The sequence below is a fragment of the Neovison vison genome, chromosome 9 (assembly GCF_020171115.1).
Source record: "Neovison vison isolate M4711 chromosome 9, ASM_NN_V1, whole genome shotgun sequence".
NCBI lineage: Eukaryota > Metazoa > Chordata > Mammalia > Carnivora > Mustelidae > Neogale > Neogale vison.
Window position 1 is genome coordinate 53,292,632 of NC_058099.1, and position 19,196 is coordinate 53,311,827.

The following is a 19,196-nucleotide window of genomic DNA, read 5'->3' on the forward strand; positions in this document are numbered from 1 at the left end:
GTTATTAATTGATTTTATATTTGGGTGCTACCAAGTTGTGGGCATAAATATTTACAATTATTAGATCTTCTTCTTGGATAGAGCCCTTACTCATGATATAGTGCCCTTCTTCATCTCTTTTTACAGTTTTTGGTTTAAATTATAGTTTGTCTGTTTTAAGTGTGGCTACTCTGGCTTTCTTTTGACATCCATTAGTGTAATAGGTGGTTCTCCAAGCCCTCACTTTCAATCTGTAGATGTCTTTAGGTCTAAAATTAGTTTCTTGTAGGCAGTAAACGTGGATCTTTTTTTTTTTTTTAAAGTCCATTCTGATATCCTATGTCTTTTGATTGGAGCATTTATTCTATTTACATTCAGAGATATGAATTTATTCATATTTGTATTGTATTACAAGTTAATTGTATTACCTTTAAAGTTTGTGTTTCTGGAGATTTTCTCTATTCCTTTCTAGACTTTGTTGCTTTTGTTCTTTCTTTCCTACTCAAAGTGTGTCCTTTAGTATTTCTTGCAGTTTAGTCGTCATGAACTGCTTTAGTTTTTGTTTGTCTGGGAAACTCTTTATCTCTCCTTCTATTCTCAATGACAGCCTTGCTGGATAAAGTATTCTTGGTTGCATATTTTTCCCGTTTAGCCTGTTCAATATATCATGCCACTTTCTTCTGGCCTGCCAGGTTTCTGTGGAGAAATCTGATGTGAACCTGATTTGTCTTCCTTAGTAGGTTAGGGATTTTTCCCCCTTCCTGCTTCCAGAATTCTTTCCTTATCTCTGTATTTTGCAAATTTTACTGCAGTAAGTCTTGGTATTGGCTTGATTTTGTTGATTTTGATGGGAGTTCTCTGTGCCTCCTGGATTTGGATGTCAGTTTCCTTCCCCAGATAAGGAAAGTTTTCAGCTATAATTTGTGCAAAGAAAACTTCTGTCATAGACCTCATTTCTATTTTTCTATTTTTATTTTTTTAAAGATTTTAATTATTTATTTAAAAGAGAGAGAGACAGAGAGCGCCTGAGTCGGGGGAGAGGGACAGACTCCTTGCTGAGCAGGGAACCTGACTCTGGGCTCAATTCCAGGACTCTGAGATCATGACCTGAGCCGAAGTCAGATGTTTAAGTGACTGAGCCATACAGGTGCCCCTTAGACCTCATTTTTAAATAAATTGTCATATCCAGAAAATCTGGAGATCTTGAAACCATTAGCTTTTTCATTAGGGTGCTCACATCAATGGATGACCATTTATTTACTTACTTATTTATTTATTGAAGAGGGAGGAGCAGAGGGAGAAAGAGAGAGAGAATCTTAAGCTAACTTCATGTCCAGCACATAGCCTGATGTGCAGCTTGATCAATATCACAACCCTGAGATCATGACCTGAGCCGAAATCAAGAGTTAGAATGGACTGAGCCACCCAGGTGCCCCTGGATGACCATTTATGAATAGCCTCCTGTACTTGGCTCATACCTTGCCAGGTAGTACTCCTTCTAAATATATTCTTTAACTTGTGATCTTACCCCCACTGGAAGACAAAATATTTCCCTCTCATTTCTCTGATTCAGAAAAATGTATTGAAAAACAGAGAAACTTAGTTCTTTGAATACTTGGTAATGATTATGTTATTATGTTAATAACATTATGTTATGTTAATTATGTTACAAGGATAGTAGTTAACAAGGCATTAAGCCCTAACAAAAATAATATTCATGTCATATGATAGTATAGTCCATTCCTTATAATGAGCTCAGAGGATTTAATTCAGTTATCCTTTTGGTATATTCCCAACTATAATGCAGAAAGGGGGTTCTTATTTATTATCATTTGTGATTAGGATTTCTGAAATCAAAAATGAAATGATAAATTCTCTTGTTTAATCCCAGGAGAGTAGGAGATTGGTTTAAGCCTAGGTGTATTAATTAGGGTGGATGTTCAGTTACATGTAAAGGAAACCCAGTTCCAGTGATTTAAAAATTCAATATCTATTTTCCTCATGTAATAAGTTGCCCAGAGGTAGGCATTCCAGATCCATGAGGCCAGGAGCTCTTTCTGCTCTGTCAGTGGTCACAAGCTAGTGTATATACCTCTAGACTTTGGGTCTGCATTCCAGGAAGGAAGAAAGAGAGGGACAATGAAACAGTTATGTCAATTAATTTTCTCTTTAATAGCTTTTCACAGAAATCTGATACAACAGGTTCCACTTAAATCTACCAAGCACATATTACCTCCCAGATGCAGTGGTGTCTGGGAACCTGAGTATTTTTTAATGCTCATATTACCATTCCAAATAAAAGTAGGATTCTGCTACTGGTGACGAAGCAGAAAAAGGCTACTGGACAAGTAACCTGCAGTGTCTATTACACAAATGTTTAATCACTTATTCCTCAGGGTTTTAAAACAACCATACAGTGTGGGGAGACCACTGGGGCACTTGTCATCAAGAATTGTAATCACCTATACAGAGTGAAGCAATGTTTATTAGCACTGTAGAAATGAAGAGTAGAGTGATAGCCCATGATGATGTGGCTCAGAGGAGGTAGAAAATAGTACTAATATTTATTAAGTATTTTCTTTGTGCCAGATACTATACAAAGCATTCTATATACTTATATCAGCTTTATGAAATGAAGTAGTATCATTATTCCCACTTTACAAATGGGGAACCTGAGATTTAGAGAAGTTGACTTGTCTAAGGTCATCTACCTAGAAAATGGCTGAACTGGGCTTTGAACTGAGGCCATCAGATACCAGAGCTCTAGCTTTGGGGCAATAAGCCAGTGATTCTCAAACTTTAGCATGTGTTAGACTCTCCTGGAAGTTTAGTGAAACAGATTGCTGGGGCTTATCTATGGAACTTGCATTTCTAAAGACATCCTAGCTGGTACCAATGCTCCTGGTTGAAGACTGCCCCTCTAAGAGGTGCTGCCCTGTAGGATGACAACAATGAGTTTAATAATCAACATATTTTGTAGGCTTACTGTTTTTAAAATTCTCTCATCCTTACTAGGGAATATGAGGTAGGTAGTATTAACCCTGTTTCACAGATGAGTCTCAAACAAATTAAGTACCTTGCCCAAATCCACACAACTCATTAGTGTTATAGCCAGTATTCAAAACCAGGTTTTTGGAGGTCCAGAGCTGACTAAACAAGACTGTTTAAGTGAGGCATAAATTGGCTGGTCCTCTTTCCTTAACGCCCTTTTCTCCACGGCTGCTTTCACTATAGCTGTTCTCTTGGCATCCCTCACTCAGTCAGCTCCATCTCTGCTGTCTCCATTAGGTGGGAAAGGATTTCTCTTCACTGTGGCTGACCTTCAGGCTGGAGTTGTTCGCTATCATCATGACGACAGTGATTCCACCAAAGACTTTGTAATCTTCAGGATATTTGATGGCCAACATAGCATCCACCATAAGTTTCCCATCAACATTTTGCCTAAAGATGACAGTCCCCCATTCCTCATAAGCAATGTTGTGATTGAACTGGAGGAGGGGCAAACCATACCGATCCAGGGTTCCATGCTCAGAGCATCAGACATGGACTCCAGTGATGACTACATCTTCTTTAATATCACAAAACCTCCTCAAGCTGGAGAAATCATGAAGAAACCAGGGCCAGGGCTGATAGGTAAGTTCTGAACAGTGAAGATTGTAGGCACCAGAATTTGTACAAGGGTGAACATCAAGTTTATGAGGTATGATACGATGATCGTTCTCATTTTATGGATGGGAAAACTCACACCTAGAAAAGTTAAATTGATCCATTCGAATTTGTGCATCTGGAAAGTTCCAGCCCTCAAGCTGACTATTACACTATGAAAAATTATGTCTGCCAAGCAAGATGATAGAACAAATAAGCTTGAAGAGAAGTGTTTGGCCTATTTTAAATATTGATAAAGTAATTTCCTGAATAACATTTGTTTATGCTTTATCAGAATAATTCCATAACTATTTCTTAAAGTATTCAGGAGTAACAAAATAATAGTGATCAAGCAGTTAGTGTTAGTTACGACTGTGTTCCTAAAAAATATTTTTTGTAATGCTAATTTTTCTACATATTTTCAGATAGATGTAGCAACTTTAATTTTTCTGCTTATTATTTATAAGCCTTGATAAAAATATTTAATGAAAATTCCTTGGGTGCATACGCCATACAAGGCAGAAAGTACTTTGAAGGTAAGTCCAAAGTTTATACTCCAACATCTGGGAGATTGTTACAAAAGTATGTGATGTTTTGTGGACCCAATAGGCTATCCTGTCCCTGGCTTCCTTCAGAGGGATCTATTTAATGGCATCATTTACTATCGTCACTTTGGTGGAGAGATCTTTGAAGATTCTTTTGAATTTGTCCTGTGGGACAGCCACGAACCTCCAAATCTCTCAGTGCCGCAGGTAAGAAGCTATCTCTGAATACTGTCCTCAAGTCTTATCCACAGATAGCCGTTCTGGGAGGTGTCATTAGAAACTATATAAAAGCAGGTCTTAAGATTCAAAGTTTGAGAAGCAATGGATTCAGCAAGGTTAAGTCAATTTCTTTGCATGTCTTCTCTACCTTTTACTTCCCTAATATGTTTTGTAAATTATTGTGTTTGTAAAGTATTGTATTTGTAAATATTGCATTTGTAAATTACTTGTAAAAACTCCGTGTTATGTTATGCTGTGTTTTCAAGATTATTTAACCATGGGACCCTTGCAGAACACCTACCAAATATGCTGGCCTCATAACACTCAAGAAAACACTGGCATTTTATGTGTAAGTGGTGAAGTATAGTCTCTGAAGTTACATTGCCCATGTTTCTCTCCTGTCCTTGACCCGACCTGTGCCTCAGTTTCCTCACCTGTAAAATAGGTAAATACTACAACTTCCTTATAGGGCAATTGTGAGGGTAATGGAGATAATTATATATAAAGTACTGAGCTTTCTGGCAATGGTAAGCCCTCAATAGATAAATTAGTTATTATTTATTGTTGCTTTTGAAGAACTATGTGTTTCACCACCACTCAAGTATATCATTTAAGTATACAGGATACAGAAATAAGTTTAAGGAGGCATTCTCATATAGAAATTATAGAAAAGGAAGTTAGTGTAGGATCTGGACAACTATAAACTTAAAAGGTAGTCTCCATATAAAGAGAGCATGGCTGGTGGTAGGGGTGGAAAAACAGCTGAAAATAAGTGATCACTTACTATACATAGTTCTTTTTGCTAGGCATTTTATACCTATGATCTTGGAAGGTAGCATGTGTAGAAATCTAAGCAAATCTAGAACCAGCTCTAGAATGATTTTTTAAAAAAAAGACTTATTTATTTTAGAGCAGGTAGGAACAGACGGAGAAGGGGGAGGAAATAGACTCCCTGCTGAGCATGGAGCCCAGCTGCAGAGCTTGGTCTCATGACCCTGAGATCATGACCTGAGCTGAAATCAAGAGCCAGGCGCTTATCAGACAGAGCCACCGAGGTGCCCCTCTAGAATGATTTCTTAAAGCATATGTCCCTATTAGCTATATAATGCTTCTCATAATGTCACTGTCACTTACATTAGCCACTATATAGGGGACTGAGCTATTCATCTCATCTGTTTGCTAAGACAAAGGTAACAAAAAGGGATGATCAGGAAGAATGACGTCAGAGAGCCCAGAAACTGAAGGAACAAGGTGATCCCTGTTAAGAGGGAATAGAGAATGAATGATAAAATTCTTAATTCATCTGCATATTGAATAACAAATCAATTCCTTTCCAAATAACAACTCCCTTTTTTGGTTAGTGTATTCTATGCCATTTCTAGGTTGCATTTTTGCTTGAGACCTTGGTTGACTTGATGATGCAAAATGGCGACGACAAATAGGATTTATTTTTAAATCTTCTATTGTAGCTATTCAAACTGACCTGCTTCTGACTAGAATATCATATCACTTTTAGCAGATTATGTATTTTTTTTTAACTGAAAGCTCAGGACTTCTTTTTCCTCTTCTGCTATTACATATTTTATGTAACATAGGTATAGAATTATTTATATTTATCGATCACATGGGGATGTGAGATCTCCCTAGAGTAGGAAAACTTCATTGAAACAGAATTATTTCTGAATCTTGGCAAATAGGTCAGACCAAACTCTGCAGATCCAGTTGTAAGTTTATTCCCTATGGTGGATGGAAAGCAAGGATCTCCTCAGATGAGACACAATGTGCATAAAGCAGGAAAGAGCTTACATAAGCAGGGATGCCCCTTCCCTCCTCTAGTCCTTCTCTACTGAATGCTCCTCTGAGAGGTTGACTGACACACCAATCAACAGTATATCTACACATCAGCAAGAAACCCCCTCTCTCTTTTGATCTTGGTTGTCATTACTGTCATCAAAGTAACCTCACCTGCTCAGTTTGTTTTTGAAAAGTATTTCCTTTCTTATCCTTCTCAGTAGAGGGCTTTTTAGGTCTTAAGCTGTAAGAGATCTTAAACCTAGGAGAAAGTGATATTAGAAGCAAAATGGGATTGGCGGGGAGAAGGGTGTAATTGGTGAGGGGGATTAAGGCATGCCCTTGTCGTGATGAGCACTAGGTGATTAAAGTAAAAACTTGAAGAAAAAAAGAAGTAAAATGGAGAATGGAAAATAAGGATAGATGAGAGAAATAGGAAGAGGACTAAGAGATGGAGGAAGAAAGGAAACAGGTACCACAAAGGCCTGTAGGTCAAGTGGAAGGAGGCAACTGGACATGACTGGATGAGAATGGGCACCCAGGGCATGGACATTTGTCAGAAGTCAGAATGGAAAGTGGGGTTGGCAAAGCTAACATGGGTATTAATTTCTGGGGCTGAGAAATAGAACCGGATAATCTCAAAAGAAGATGCAAGAAAATGAATCAGGCAAAAATCAAAGCTGAGGCAGAGAAAGGATCAAGAACCAAGGCTTGATGGCTTCTGACTAGGAAAGTCAGATACTAGCTGTCGGAGTATCATATGTGGACCCTGATCCTGAGGGTCAAGGTCAGGCTTTGTCATTTTGTGTACTGATTTATCACTTTATATTCAGATTCTGTTCAAGTGTGTGTGCAGGTGCCTGTGGCTATAAGTAGACTGGAGGGATGCAGGGAGAGCCAGCAGCAAGAGCCCATGATTGGGCACTACTTTCTCACTGTCTGGGAATGGCTGTTCAATGTCTTTTTTACAACCAAATTTCAGTACAATGAGGATTCTTTATTTCTCTATGGAGTTTTTTTAAAATAGGATTTCTCCTACCCACAGACACACATACAATAATTGTTTAAACATACATAAATATGTAAAGATTCATCAACTTAAGTGATCATAAAACATGTTGAAAAATGTGCCCACCAAGAATTACTACAGGGGTATAAAAAAGCATGCTTGTACATTCTTTTTATACAAAGAACACATTGGAGAATAAATTAGCATGGAAAATGGTCTCTTTGAAGGCACAATAACTATTGTTTCCATATTAAATCCAGTTTTTCAATTAAGTGGAGCCTTGCTGATGCACACTATGGCTGGGAGGCCCCATAGAGAATTTCTGAACTTTGTAGATTAGCAAAAAACTGTAATTGGAAAAAAAATTGTGACACAGACTCCAGGAGACGGGAGAAATGACTGTCATTGTGTTCTTTTATTTTGATAACTGGCTTTAGTTTTTAATTATTGAAATGCTTCATAACGGAGTAGTAAATATGTTGTATGGTTTTGTAAAAGTAATGAAGGATGGAGACAGGGGATTAATTAATTGAGCACCTACTACTAGATACTCACTGTGCTACTAGAGAGAAAAATTGAGCCCCAGAGGGGTAAAATTATCTGCCCCAGGGAGCATAGCTTGTAGGTGACCGAGCCGGTGTCCCAGGCTTTATCACAGAAAAGCTTAACTATGCCTTGGTTTTTGCTCTGTGCATCAATTTAAAAAAATATATTCTTCATTTTCAAATTAAATATTGTGAACACCATTATTGTAGACAAAACTGGCATTGCTGATCTGTGCTTTGGTAACAATATTAAAACTAGAATCAGGGTAAGAATACCTCATGCATCAAGCTGTGCAAAGATCCATGATGCCAAACAGATGTCCTGTTTCGGGAGAGAGTTCGTAATTGCTTTCTCACAAACAGGATTATTGGGGAAAAAAAATAAATGTGATTATAAAAGTTGTTTGGCAAAGCTGCCTTGCCCTCTTACATGATCCCAAACCCTGACAGTACGATTTTAAGTTTTTAAAATCACAGATAGGACATACTGACTGGGTTAGCAAACACCAATGAAGTATCATCTACCTACAAAATACCATGCTAATTGCGGAGCAGCCAAAATGAACACAATATTTATTGAGCACCTACTATGTGCCAGATACTCATCTACATGGTTATATTTGATCCTCATAGCAACTCTTTGAGATTATTGTTGTTACACTTAACTAACCAATAAAACTGGTATCCCAAGAAGTTGAATGACTTGTTCAAGATTAATAGCTACTGAGTGGTATATTCTGCATTTTAACTGTCTGTCCACTGACAAATTTCACGGGGTTTTCAGTATGCTATGGTTCTCCCCTTGTGGACCTTTCAGTCTAGGAGAGACTGACATGTGGACTACTAATACTATAAGGCAGTAAAATATTTGTTGAGGGATAAGCCAAATTCAGAAACAATTCCAACTGAGAAATTGGACAAAGTTTGGATTTTTTTTTTACAGATTGATTTATTTCTTTTAGAGAGAGAGAGAGAGCATGTGTGGGGGGTGGGGTAAGGGCAGAGGGAGAGAGAGAGAGGGAAAGAATCTCAAGCAGACTCCTTACTGAGAGGGCAGTCTAATGTGGGGCTCAATCTCATGACCCTGATACCATGACCTGAGCCAGAGTCAAGAGCTGAACACTTAACTGACTAAGCCATCCAGGAGTTCCAAGAAACTGGGCAAAGTTTTAAAAAGAGTCCTCAAGGTAAAGAAAGCCTGAGGTTGCTGGAGAAAGCAGGAGAAAAGCATTGTAGACTGAAGGAACAGCATGATCCAGAGCATAGAGGCCTTCTTGAGAACTACAACTGGGTATCTTGTGCTCATCTGGAGTCCTGGGTTAATGTTGAAAGGTGGCACAAGATAAAGTTGAAATATAGAGTGTGTCTAAACTGTGGAGGTCTTGGGTGCTATGCTGAGGAGCTTGAATAATTTAATCTGAGTGGTTGTTTAGTTTTTTGGGGAGATGAATAACCGAGTTGGCCTGCATTTTCTTTTTCTTTTTTTTTTTTTTTTAAAGAGAGCACTAGAAATATGTAAAGTCGAGATTAGGTAGTGGAGTTAGGGTTCACAGGAAGCTATTGCAATAATGTAGGGAAGAAAGAATGAGAGTGGGAGCTAGAGCAGTAAGAGTGGGAATGACAGTTGGGGTGGGGGCGGGGTGTGGTCATGGCATAGGAAATTTGGTAAGCAAAAACTCTGGGACCTGGAGATGTGTTACATGTCACAGGAGAAGGAGGAACCAAAGTCATAACAAGGTTTCTAGGGTCAATGACTGAGTAGAAGGTGGTAGCAAAAGAAAGCATAGATTGTTGGTGGAAGGGAGAAATCGAAATAAAATCAGGAACATATTTTGTGTATCATATGCCTGTTCTGTAGCTTTCATGATGGCATTAACTATATTTGTGATAATTCTATTTTTAAAATATAACATTAAATGGGCATGAATGTTCCATTTTTGGCCCAAGTTCTTAATAGCTCCTGAATCATTTCAGTGGAAGTATATTACAAATGGGAGTTTTGAATAGCATCTTCACCATGACTGGGGGACTGTGGGGACATTTTCTTTGGTGTATTTCAAATTAATGGCACAGATAATTTCTTTCCAGGTGGTGACCATCCATATCACTCCAGTGGATGATCAGCTTCCAAAAGAGGCTCCTGGAGTTTCTCGGCATTTGGTTGTCAAGGAAACTGAGGTGGCCTACATAACTAAGAAACATCTACATTTTATAGATACAGAATATGACAGTGAGCTTCTTTACACGATAACGACACCTCCGTTTTTCTCTTTCGGCCACAGGTATCTCTTGAGAAGTCATCACCTGGGCTATTTGTTGAGGGTTGTGTCCAAGGACTGAGTCACAAGTGTTCCTATACAGTACTGTGGTTCAGTTGTTCTCTTGGTCAGACATGAACTTGTACTCAAGTCCACATATATTGTAATCTCAAACTTATCTCATACCTTCCTTCAAAAGCTGTATTAATTGGTAAGTGATCTGCTACTGGTAGTGTCTTCAGCTTAGGTAAGCTTCAAAGAGTCTTTAATCTGTTTTTCATACAACATTTCTTTTTTTCTAAAGAGAATGTTATTTTTGACTTTTTAATAAAAGGTATTGAATCTTTATAACACTATTTTCAGACATTGCAGGCCACAAAAGGGTCATATTGTATGACCCCAATCAGAAAAGTGACATGAGTATACCTGAGGCTTGTGTCATGTACACGATAGCAAGGAAACATTTTTTAGAATGAGAAGAATGATCCCCTTTCATGAGATCAAAGCAGAAAATTCTGTACATAGTTTCTGCAGTCATAAGAATGGCATTGATGACTCTGGACTGAAGGCTAGAACCCCACAACAGCAGGAGAGAATATAAAGATGGAACATTTGATTTCTTCTTACAATGAACATTTGTAGCTTCAGAAAAGTTGGTTGCAGGCTCTTTGACTAGTTGTTTCTTGCCTGGAAAATTAACTGATGTGTTCTCCTGTATTTCTCTTTAGACATCTGGATGCTGGGAAATTATTCATGGTGGATAGCGTCCCAAAGCTGACCAAAAATCCTGCAGCCCTGGGACTGGGGTCATTCACTCAGGTATGATGCTATGCTAAAATGTTGACAAACATGATGGAGGTGTCTTCTGAGAGAAAGGATGACACTCCTAGTGTTGGACTCAAGAATGTTGGTCTTTGACATCTGTCAAAAGCATCAAATGCTTGATGTCTACATTCTGTCTGCTTGAACACTTTTAACTAGGATGTGCTATCTATTTGACAATGCTTCATTGAGTTGGATATGATTTCGAAATCTTGCTATAATTCAACACAGCCTTTTGTATTGTTTTACCAGTAGCAAGGCTCTGATTTACAGACTTGGTGCTTATGGTTTTATTCCAACGCATTCAACTCAAGATCCTACCATATTAGTTTCTTATGGCTGCTGTAGGTACCACAACTGGGTGGCTTAAAATAACAGAGACTCACTGTCTCGAAGTTCTGAAGGTTGGAAGTCTGAAATCAAGATGTTGGCAGGGTTGTGATTCTCTGAAACCCTGTAGAAGCCTTCCTTGCTCTTCTTTGGACTCTCTGATGCTCTTTGGCTTGTGGATCATCACTCCATTCTGTTTCTGTCATCCTGTGTGTCTTCTCTCTATGTGTCTCTCTCTTCTTATGAGGACACAAGTTACAGTCCATGAAGGGCTTTACCCTTCCCTGTGACCACAACTTAACTAATTACAGCTGCAACAACCCAATCCCCAAATAAGGTCATATTCTGAGGTATTCTAGAAGTTAGAAATTCAACATATCTTTTTGGGGGGACACATATTCAAAGTATAATACCTACTCCCTTCCCAAATCTTCATCAACCTTCTCCCCCTTCCTGTGGACTCTACCCTGAAACTCCCCCAAGAGTCACAGCCTTGTGAATACTTAGGCATGATGAATACTTAGGCAGAAGCTACCCCTGTCTGTAGGGCCAATTCTGCCTAATCTCACAGTAACTAGATGTTGCAAATGAGTATGTAAACCCTATGTGCTCAATACTATTACTTTATTATTTCACTTATTATAGTGATAAAGAAACAAAGGACTTGAAAGTTTAGTTAACTTGACCAATATCACATAGCTAATTTATGGTGGAGCTGTGTCAAAACTCACATCTCCTGTCTTTTATAGAGTTGTGCTGACTTCAAGCACTTGGCATATTTACTTTCTTTGTTCTTTTCCCTCCTGGTTTTAGAAAAAGTGATTTATAAAATAGAGATTTTGGACTCTTCAAAGTGGCATTTCTAGTGTTCGATGTCAACATAATGGTTCTCAGGGACCTAGTTCTCTGAAAATCTCTGATCCTTGCAGATGGGCACCCACATGTTCATCTCAATTGCTTTGCAGCATGCTGTGAACCACATGAAGGTGGCCTACATGCCACCCATGCAAGATATAGGCCTCCATCCGGGACATGTCCAGTTTGCCTTTTCCATCAGTAACCAACATGGCGGCACTTTGCACGGGATCTGCTTTAACATCACAGTTCTTCCAGTGGACAATCAAGTTCCCGAGGTATGTATGATATTTGATATTAAAGATGACAAGGCTGGAAGATCTCAGGAAAGAAAGGGAAGACTTGAAGACTTACTAAAAATGCTAACTTTCCTTCAGGCTATTTTCCAGAATTTTTTAATTTTTCAGCTACAGTGTAGGAAAAAAAGCTTGGAGAGGGGAGTCTTTCACCTCCCATGGGACTTTCTGTCTGAAAGGTGAGATTTTCCAGTTGCTGAATTTGGCAATATTTTCAAAGCTTTATCATAACCTCTTTCATTTTCTTTCCTTTCTGCTAAGTCTCACATGCTGATCAGGGGAAGGGGATTAAGTTATGGGTCTCTTAGCAACCGGAAGGACTTATTTGATCTCATTGCAGGCCAACTCTAAGCTTGCTAATCTAAATAAGGTTTTTAATTTTTCAAATGAGTGAAGATGGGTTCTTCTATCCTCTCCCATCCCAGCCCTAGTGTTGACATAAGTGGTCAAGAAGCTGGGCCTCTTATTAAAACTGAACTGCAAAGGCAATGCTACCTTGTCTACATCTTATATTTGAGGCTGGACTTCAAAGTGAAAGTTTGATCCAAACCCCATCAGGGGGTCAGACTTAACTCGTGTGGCTATTCCTGGGCTCATTTTACCCTCATAAGTAGAAAGACAAGGTAGGATTACCTATTCATCAGGACCCAGAGGGATGAGAACCCATACTTCTCTCACCCCTAAGGAAAGAGATCACCTTCCAGTCACCTCCTTGGAGGACAGTCAGGAGCCCTGAGGCTCCCTTTCCTGCTTCCTCCTCCACTTTTCTACATCTGCCCAAAGTTGGATGGCAGATGTCTCACTCTGAGGGAACAAGTGGCTTTCCCAGCCCACAGAGCTATTCTGACAGAGCCAAACAAGACTTTTAATTAGTGAGTTGTCAACATTCACACATTTCATATCAAGTCTGGCTTTCTGACTTCTCTTGAAAATTTGGGACCTCTAGGAAGAATAAACTGACTCACTTACCCTGAGCAGCAGTTGCCTGGGCTTGCTCTCCAGTCTCCAGAGGCCCCACCACGCTCAGCACACTCATTTACATTGCTGGCCTGCCTCCTCAGGCCTCTGAACTTGCCATTTTTGGCAGAAGATGTGCCAAAGAGCTCACGAAAAAGACCAAAGAATCCAAACTATATTCTTTGATTCCTTCCTTGTCAGGGACCAGATCACATTCCCCATGGAAGAAATAGTTTAGAATGTCTGTTCATTTGATTAGATTTTATTCATACCATCCTTTTCCACGTATGAGATACACGCCCTGAACTAGGCCAGCATCTTAAGAAGTCAAAGCATTTTCTAAAACAGTCATGGAGATAAATAGTGTTTTAAGCAAAGCAATCCAAACCTCTTGCTAGAGAAGAATGATCTGTGGAGAAAACTAGAAACATTCAAGTGAAAAGTTAACCTCCCTCGTTTGAAGGTAGACCGAGTAGCTATGAGGACTCGGGGCTAACGTGGCATAGCACCTTCTTTTTCCTATAGTGCATGGGACAAAAGAAATCATGCCTTAGAAAACTGAGACCATTAGAAATAAAATCAAATGAGTAGCTTAAGTGAAACCAGTCTCAAGAGTGGTTTCCTGGCATAAAATACCCACAGATAGCAGAGTTGAGTGATAACCACTAGGTGATTTTAATATCATGCTAATGGGAAGGCCCAAAACCTAAACACTAGGTTTGGGCAGAGACTGAAAAGTTAGTGGCGAATGAGTTGGGGGAAATTAGCCTTATGCTTTTATTTTTTGAAAGTTGCCCTAAAATACATGTATATTTTAAAAGCCATAGAGTACAGCGGAGTATATCACTTGAAACATTAGCATCTCGGGGTATTAATTGATGCAAATTTGGAATCAGTGAGGTTGGCAGATGTGGACCTTGTCTCAAAGATAATGCTCCTCTTTTAATAATAGGAGTATTCTTTCCTTCTCCTACAAACAGTAAAAGTGTAGGAGTAAGCCGTGTGGGAAGGATAGGGGCGAGAGTCATTGTAGGGAGAGAAGTCCCTTGTATTGTGTTTTCCTTTCTAGTAGAGGTAGCTTATTAAAGAATAGAAGGCAACTGTCTCAGGGTGGTTGGTCTAATAATTTCCATGACCCAGGGGGCTGCCTTGGGGCAGCTGTGCCTTTGTGGGCAGGAGGTTAGAGGAGGGCTCTGAGTGAAGGCTGTGACTTGTCCTTGCTCACTTCTTTTTCCTCTGCCCATCTCCACGACCCCCAAACCCCACCCCCTCCAACCACTTCCTTTATCAACTTTTTCCTCAGGAACATTCTGCCTTCTGGGAGCAGCAGTTGGTCTGAAGAGAGCAGCTTCTTTCTTGAAGAATGCTGTATCCTCACATGGGTGGGGCACTCACCTCAGACCTTTAGGAGGGGAACTTCAGAGCCCATGATTGGTACCCCAACTCTATCTGCTTGCTTTTACTTCTGTGTAGTAATATAAATTTAGGAGAATGAGAGGCTAAACAAAGTTCACCAATGTTTCTACTGCAGGATCTCAGAATGTTGGATATGCTTACACGCCTTATAAATCTCCAAGGTGAAGATACTGTACATGACTCTTCTCAAGCCTTATTTGGCCATAGAACACTTCTTGCCAAGTCGCAATGTAATGATAAAATATCCCAACCACTTCTGACTTGCTTTTTACTTTCAAATGAATTGTTTGTTGAGTAGTGGATTTTTCTGTCATCAGAAAAATCAGTTATCTTTATGGTTTTATTATTTGTCTGATGTTTGAATAAATGTATTTCTTATGGAATCTTTGATCTCTGATCTTCAGTTTCCCAGGTCTACTTCTATCTTAAAAATACTCATTACATTTGACACTTAAAAGCTCCAACCAATTTCCCAAATCTTTAAGAATTTTTAGGGTAAAAGGAAGAGATGGATTCTGTCCTCTAGGGGAATTTGATATAAGTGTTGTTTGTTGTTGTTTGATATATATATATATATCCATCCAGCAATGGGGGGTATGGACATGGTGATGGACGTTACTATTTCCTCTATTTAGTGCCACTGATAGTAACCAGTTTGGTTGCTGCTTCCATTATAATGGGGTCTGAGGTAATGAATTGTAGATACTTTGAAGCTTACAAATCCACCTTGCTTCTTTGTATACCTCAGTGCTTAGAATTGGAAATGTTTAGTAAAAATTTTTTTCAGCCAAGATGTTCAGCTATGAACTTGTTCCCTTTACTACATCCTTGAAAAATTAATTGACATGTGAAGGTGGTACTAGATGTTTTCCATTTATTTAATGAGCTCAGTCTTCAGGAAAAGCTCATAGAATGCTTTCTTCCTTCTTTTTAGGTGTTTACCAGCTCCCTGAGAGTGACTGAGGGAGGTCAGTGTATCATCAGCACAGAGAATGTTCTGGTTTCTGATGTGGATACGAAACTGGACAACATCTATCTCTCCCTGCAAAGACTGCCTCAGTGTGGAAGTGTGGAGCTGGATGGATTTCCTCTAAACACAGGAGGCACATTTTCTTGGGGAGACCTCCATGCCTTAAAAGTTAGGTTAGAACAATTCCTGGATCTCTTTTTTGATATGCTTTGGCCTTCATCTTGATGAGTTGTGAGGCAGAGTAAAAGATAGAAGTTTGTTCGATTTTTTTCAGGGTTACTAGCAAGCCAGTTAATACTTCAAGGGTCAGTTGAAAATTTGAAATGATAAACTTTCAATTTCCCTTCAGACATTTTCTTTCCATCTGTCTAGCTTGTACCAGTGGAAATGACTTTTTGGATATTTGAACAATAGGAATTAATTACCACGAATGTTAATTTGCTTCAACTATACATATCACAAGAGGCAGTAGCCAAACTAGATGAATATAGACTGAAATAATTTATATGGCTAATCTATATAGTTGAACTTGGCTTTAAGGACAGTCAGTTTCACTGTGGAAACTGGGAATAAATTCTGTTGATCAGTATATACTTAGGGTTAATTTCTATTCCATTGTACTGGGAAGGGACTTGCAGGCAAACATGAAGGGTAGACTGGGGAGGTAGAGCATGGAATAGTACTTGGGTTTCTGACAGAGAGAGCAATTTATTTTTCAAGGTCCTATAGCAGTTCCCCTCACCTTAAGGTCTTTCACTTTTCTTGCTACTGTGGTTCTCTAAGAAACTTTCCTACAGAATTTAGTAACATGCCTTCTCTGTAAAACAATGCAAGATACTCAAAAGCAAGGATCAGGTAGACAGATATACTAGCTGACTTTTCATTTATAGGTTCAAATTGTAAATGGGAATTTTGACCTCTCAGAAGGTATTAGGCATCAAATGCTTAATTCCACACTTGGAAGTTGACTAGGAGCTCAAATTTGTGCATAAGAACATCAATTTCATCTGAAATTTAGTTTGGTTACATTAGTTATTCATGATCTCTAATATATTGACCTCTTTTTCACTACTCATCTTATCCTCATTAAAATTTCCTTTTTTTAGAGATCTCAGCTCTTAGCTACATGTTAGAATAAGAGCTCTGTTTAGGTAATTCTTACTAGGGAGCAAGCGATGGATAGAAGAGTACTATTATCTGCCAGCACATATAATTCAAGGACTTGCAGTTGTGGTTTTTTTTTCCCCATTTAATCTTTACAGTAATCAAGCCTGACAAGGTCGATGGTCGTATTCTCATATTATGTGGTATATATTATATTATAGTTGAAGAAACTCGGAGGTTGAGGTCACTCAGTTAGTATCTGGAAGAGTCTGGTTTTGGAAATTCTGTTTGATTCCAAAGCCATGCCTTTGGATGTTACTCCTAGATCCGCTTGGCTCTTTTAGGGGTATTAGTATGGTAAGATAGGACCTAGTACATTATCACATATCTATTTTTGATGAAAGTATCAAGGAGCATAAGAGGCAGTGTGTGGGAGGGATACTGGGGTGGGAGTGGACTTTCTTCACCATTGGAATGGAATCCCAAACCTGAGTCCCTACCCAGTGTATGGGTAAGACTAGTTCTGAGTAAAATATTTTTTAACCTGGGATTTTTTCATATTTAAGTGCTTTATATGATTGATATATGATTTTTTTATATTTATTTGAGAGAGAGAGAGAGAGAGCATGTGCATGTGAAAGAGGGGAGGGGCAGAGGGAGAGGAAGAGAGAGAATTTCAAGCAGACTCCCTGCTGAGTGTAAGCCCAAATCAGGGCTTCATCCCAGGACCCTGAGATTATGACCAGAGCCAGAACCAAGAGTTAGATGCTCAACCAACTGAGCCACTCAGGTACTCCTCAATATTATTTTTATGTAACTTTTAATTTTATTTCCTAGGGCTTATTTCCTATTTTGAACAAATCATTGATGAGCTAAAAATTTGGCTCAATTCAACCACTGTTTAGAACTTACCATGTATCACTACAGTGGTTGGAGAGTAGATGGAAAGTCCTGAATTAGACAATTCTGTTATAAAACTTGACTGGAAATTAAAGAAAAGTAGGGCCAAAGCTAAGTCAAGGAAAAATATTTTGAAGTCTGGAGGGATTCAAAAATCTTTATAGGTTGAGTGGAAGAGAGCTAGTAAGTAGAAAAGAGAAAATGGCAGAAGAGAAGCAATAAATAATTCGTAGATCAGAGTTTTGTAGAAGAACTGAATAGATCGAAAGTACAGGCAGAAAGATCAGGCTTAAAATAGTAGAGGAGGGGCCTCATCAAGATTCACAGTGTCCCTCTTTTACCTACTATCTGTCTCAGTTACTCCCCAGCCCCAGCCTTATTTTATGTAAGTAAGCAAAACTACACCAACTGGTTCCCATTGCCATGGTGGCAACTTGAAGGGCTAATTTTGATTTGCCAGACATATCATGAAACCATATAACACATTTTTCCAGGGTGGAGCAAATTTTTACATTCAGAGACACTTGAGTAGTTCAGTATGTGACTTTGTAATTATGTTATGTATTTTGTTATTCATTTACTGGCCATATGGCCAAAGCCATGGAAGAACTTTTGTGTCAGACATCTCCTACTGTCACAGTGGTCTTGAGGGGCTAGTGGCAAATATCATCCCCACAGGTATCAGCATGATGACTCTGAGAGACTTCAGGATGACATATTCTTGGAGGTCACAGATGGCACAAATTCAGCAGAATTTGTTCTACATGTTGAGGTGGGTAGAATGTTTCCTTCCTCATTCATATAGAAATAAAGCATCTGGTTTAGAAGCCTTTTTTTTTTTTTTTTTTTTTTTTAGAATGAGAGAGAGCATATAAGTTGGGTGGGGACAGGCAGAGGAACAGAGAGAGATTCCACTTTCAGTCCAGAGCCTGATGCAGGCCTTGATCCCACGACCCTGAGATCATGACCAGAACCAAAATCAAGAGTCAGATGCCCAACCAGCTGAGCCAGCCAGGCCCCTGCTTTGGAAGCCTCATTAGAATTCCTTGTAGAACTTGAAACTTGTGGACTTCAAACAAGAGCATACCTGCTTATGTCTGAACATCTCAGGACAGGCAATAGACAGTGAAGATATATTGGTGAAATGGGCATGCTGCCTTCTCCTTCTAATCCATTTAAAGCTTAAGCCACTTGGACCTCAAACCCAGATACTTAACTTTAAAACCAGTTGGTTCTGTGTATAAATGGATTCTGATGTTTTTGAGCTCTAACACCCCAAAATACTTATTTAGCAGCTACCATCACTGGGTTTTTCCCTCTTGTGCAGAAGAAGCCATGTCTTTATGTGTGTGGTGCCCTTTTATGAATTCCTGTTCTATATACTCCTTTCTGAGATCTATTTGAAATGATGATTTTCCCCCTTTGGACAAATGATGAAAAAATCTGCGCATCAAGGTTGATGGGAACCCCTGAGTTTCTCTGTTGTGTGAACACTTAAGTCCATAAACAAAACTCATGGGATTTGCAGGTATTTATACTTAGTGACAGAAGAAGT

At 39.0% G+C, this 19,196-nt stretch overlaps 1 protein-coding gene across 1 annotated transcript in view; it reads left to right on the forward strand.

Annotated features, from left to right (window-relative positions):
* Positions 1-18,472, forward strand: part of LOC122917593 (FRAS1-related extracellular matrix protein 1-like) — a 65,636-nt gene extending 47,164 nt beyond the window's left edge. The window contains exons 8-14 of the mRNA XM_044265638.1: positions 3,268-3,612; positions 4,234-4,376; positions 9,822-10,015; positions 10,720-10,810; positions 12,109-12,276; positions 15,602-15,810; positions 18,320-18,472. Of these exons, the coding sequence (XP_044121573.1) occupies positions 3,268-3,612; positions 4,234-4,376; positions 9,822-10,015; positions 10,720-10,810; positions 12,109-12,276; positions 15,602-15,810; positions 18,320-18,446 (1,277 nt within the window). The 3' untranslated portion in view covers positions 18,447-18,472. The remainder of the gene's footprint in view (positions 1-3,267; positions 3,613-4,233; positions 4,377-9,821; positions 10,016-10,719; positions 10,811-12,108; positions 12,277-15,601; positions 15,811-18,319) is intronic.
* The last annotated feature ends 724 nt before the right edge of the window (positions 18,473-19,196 follow it).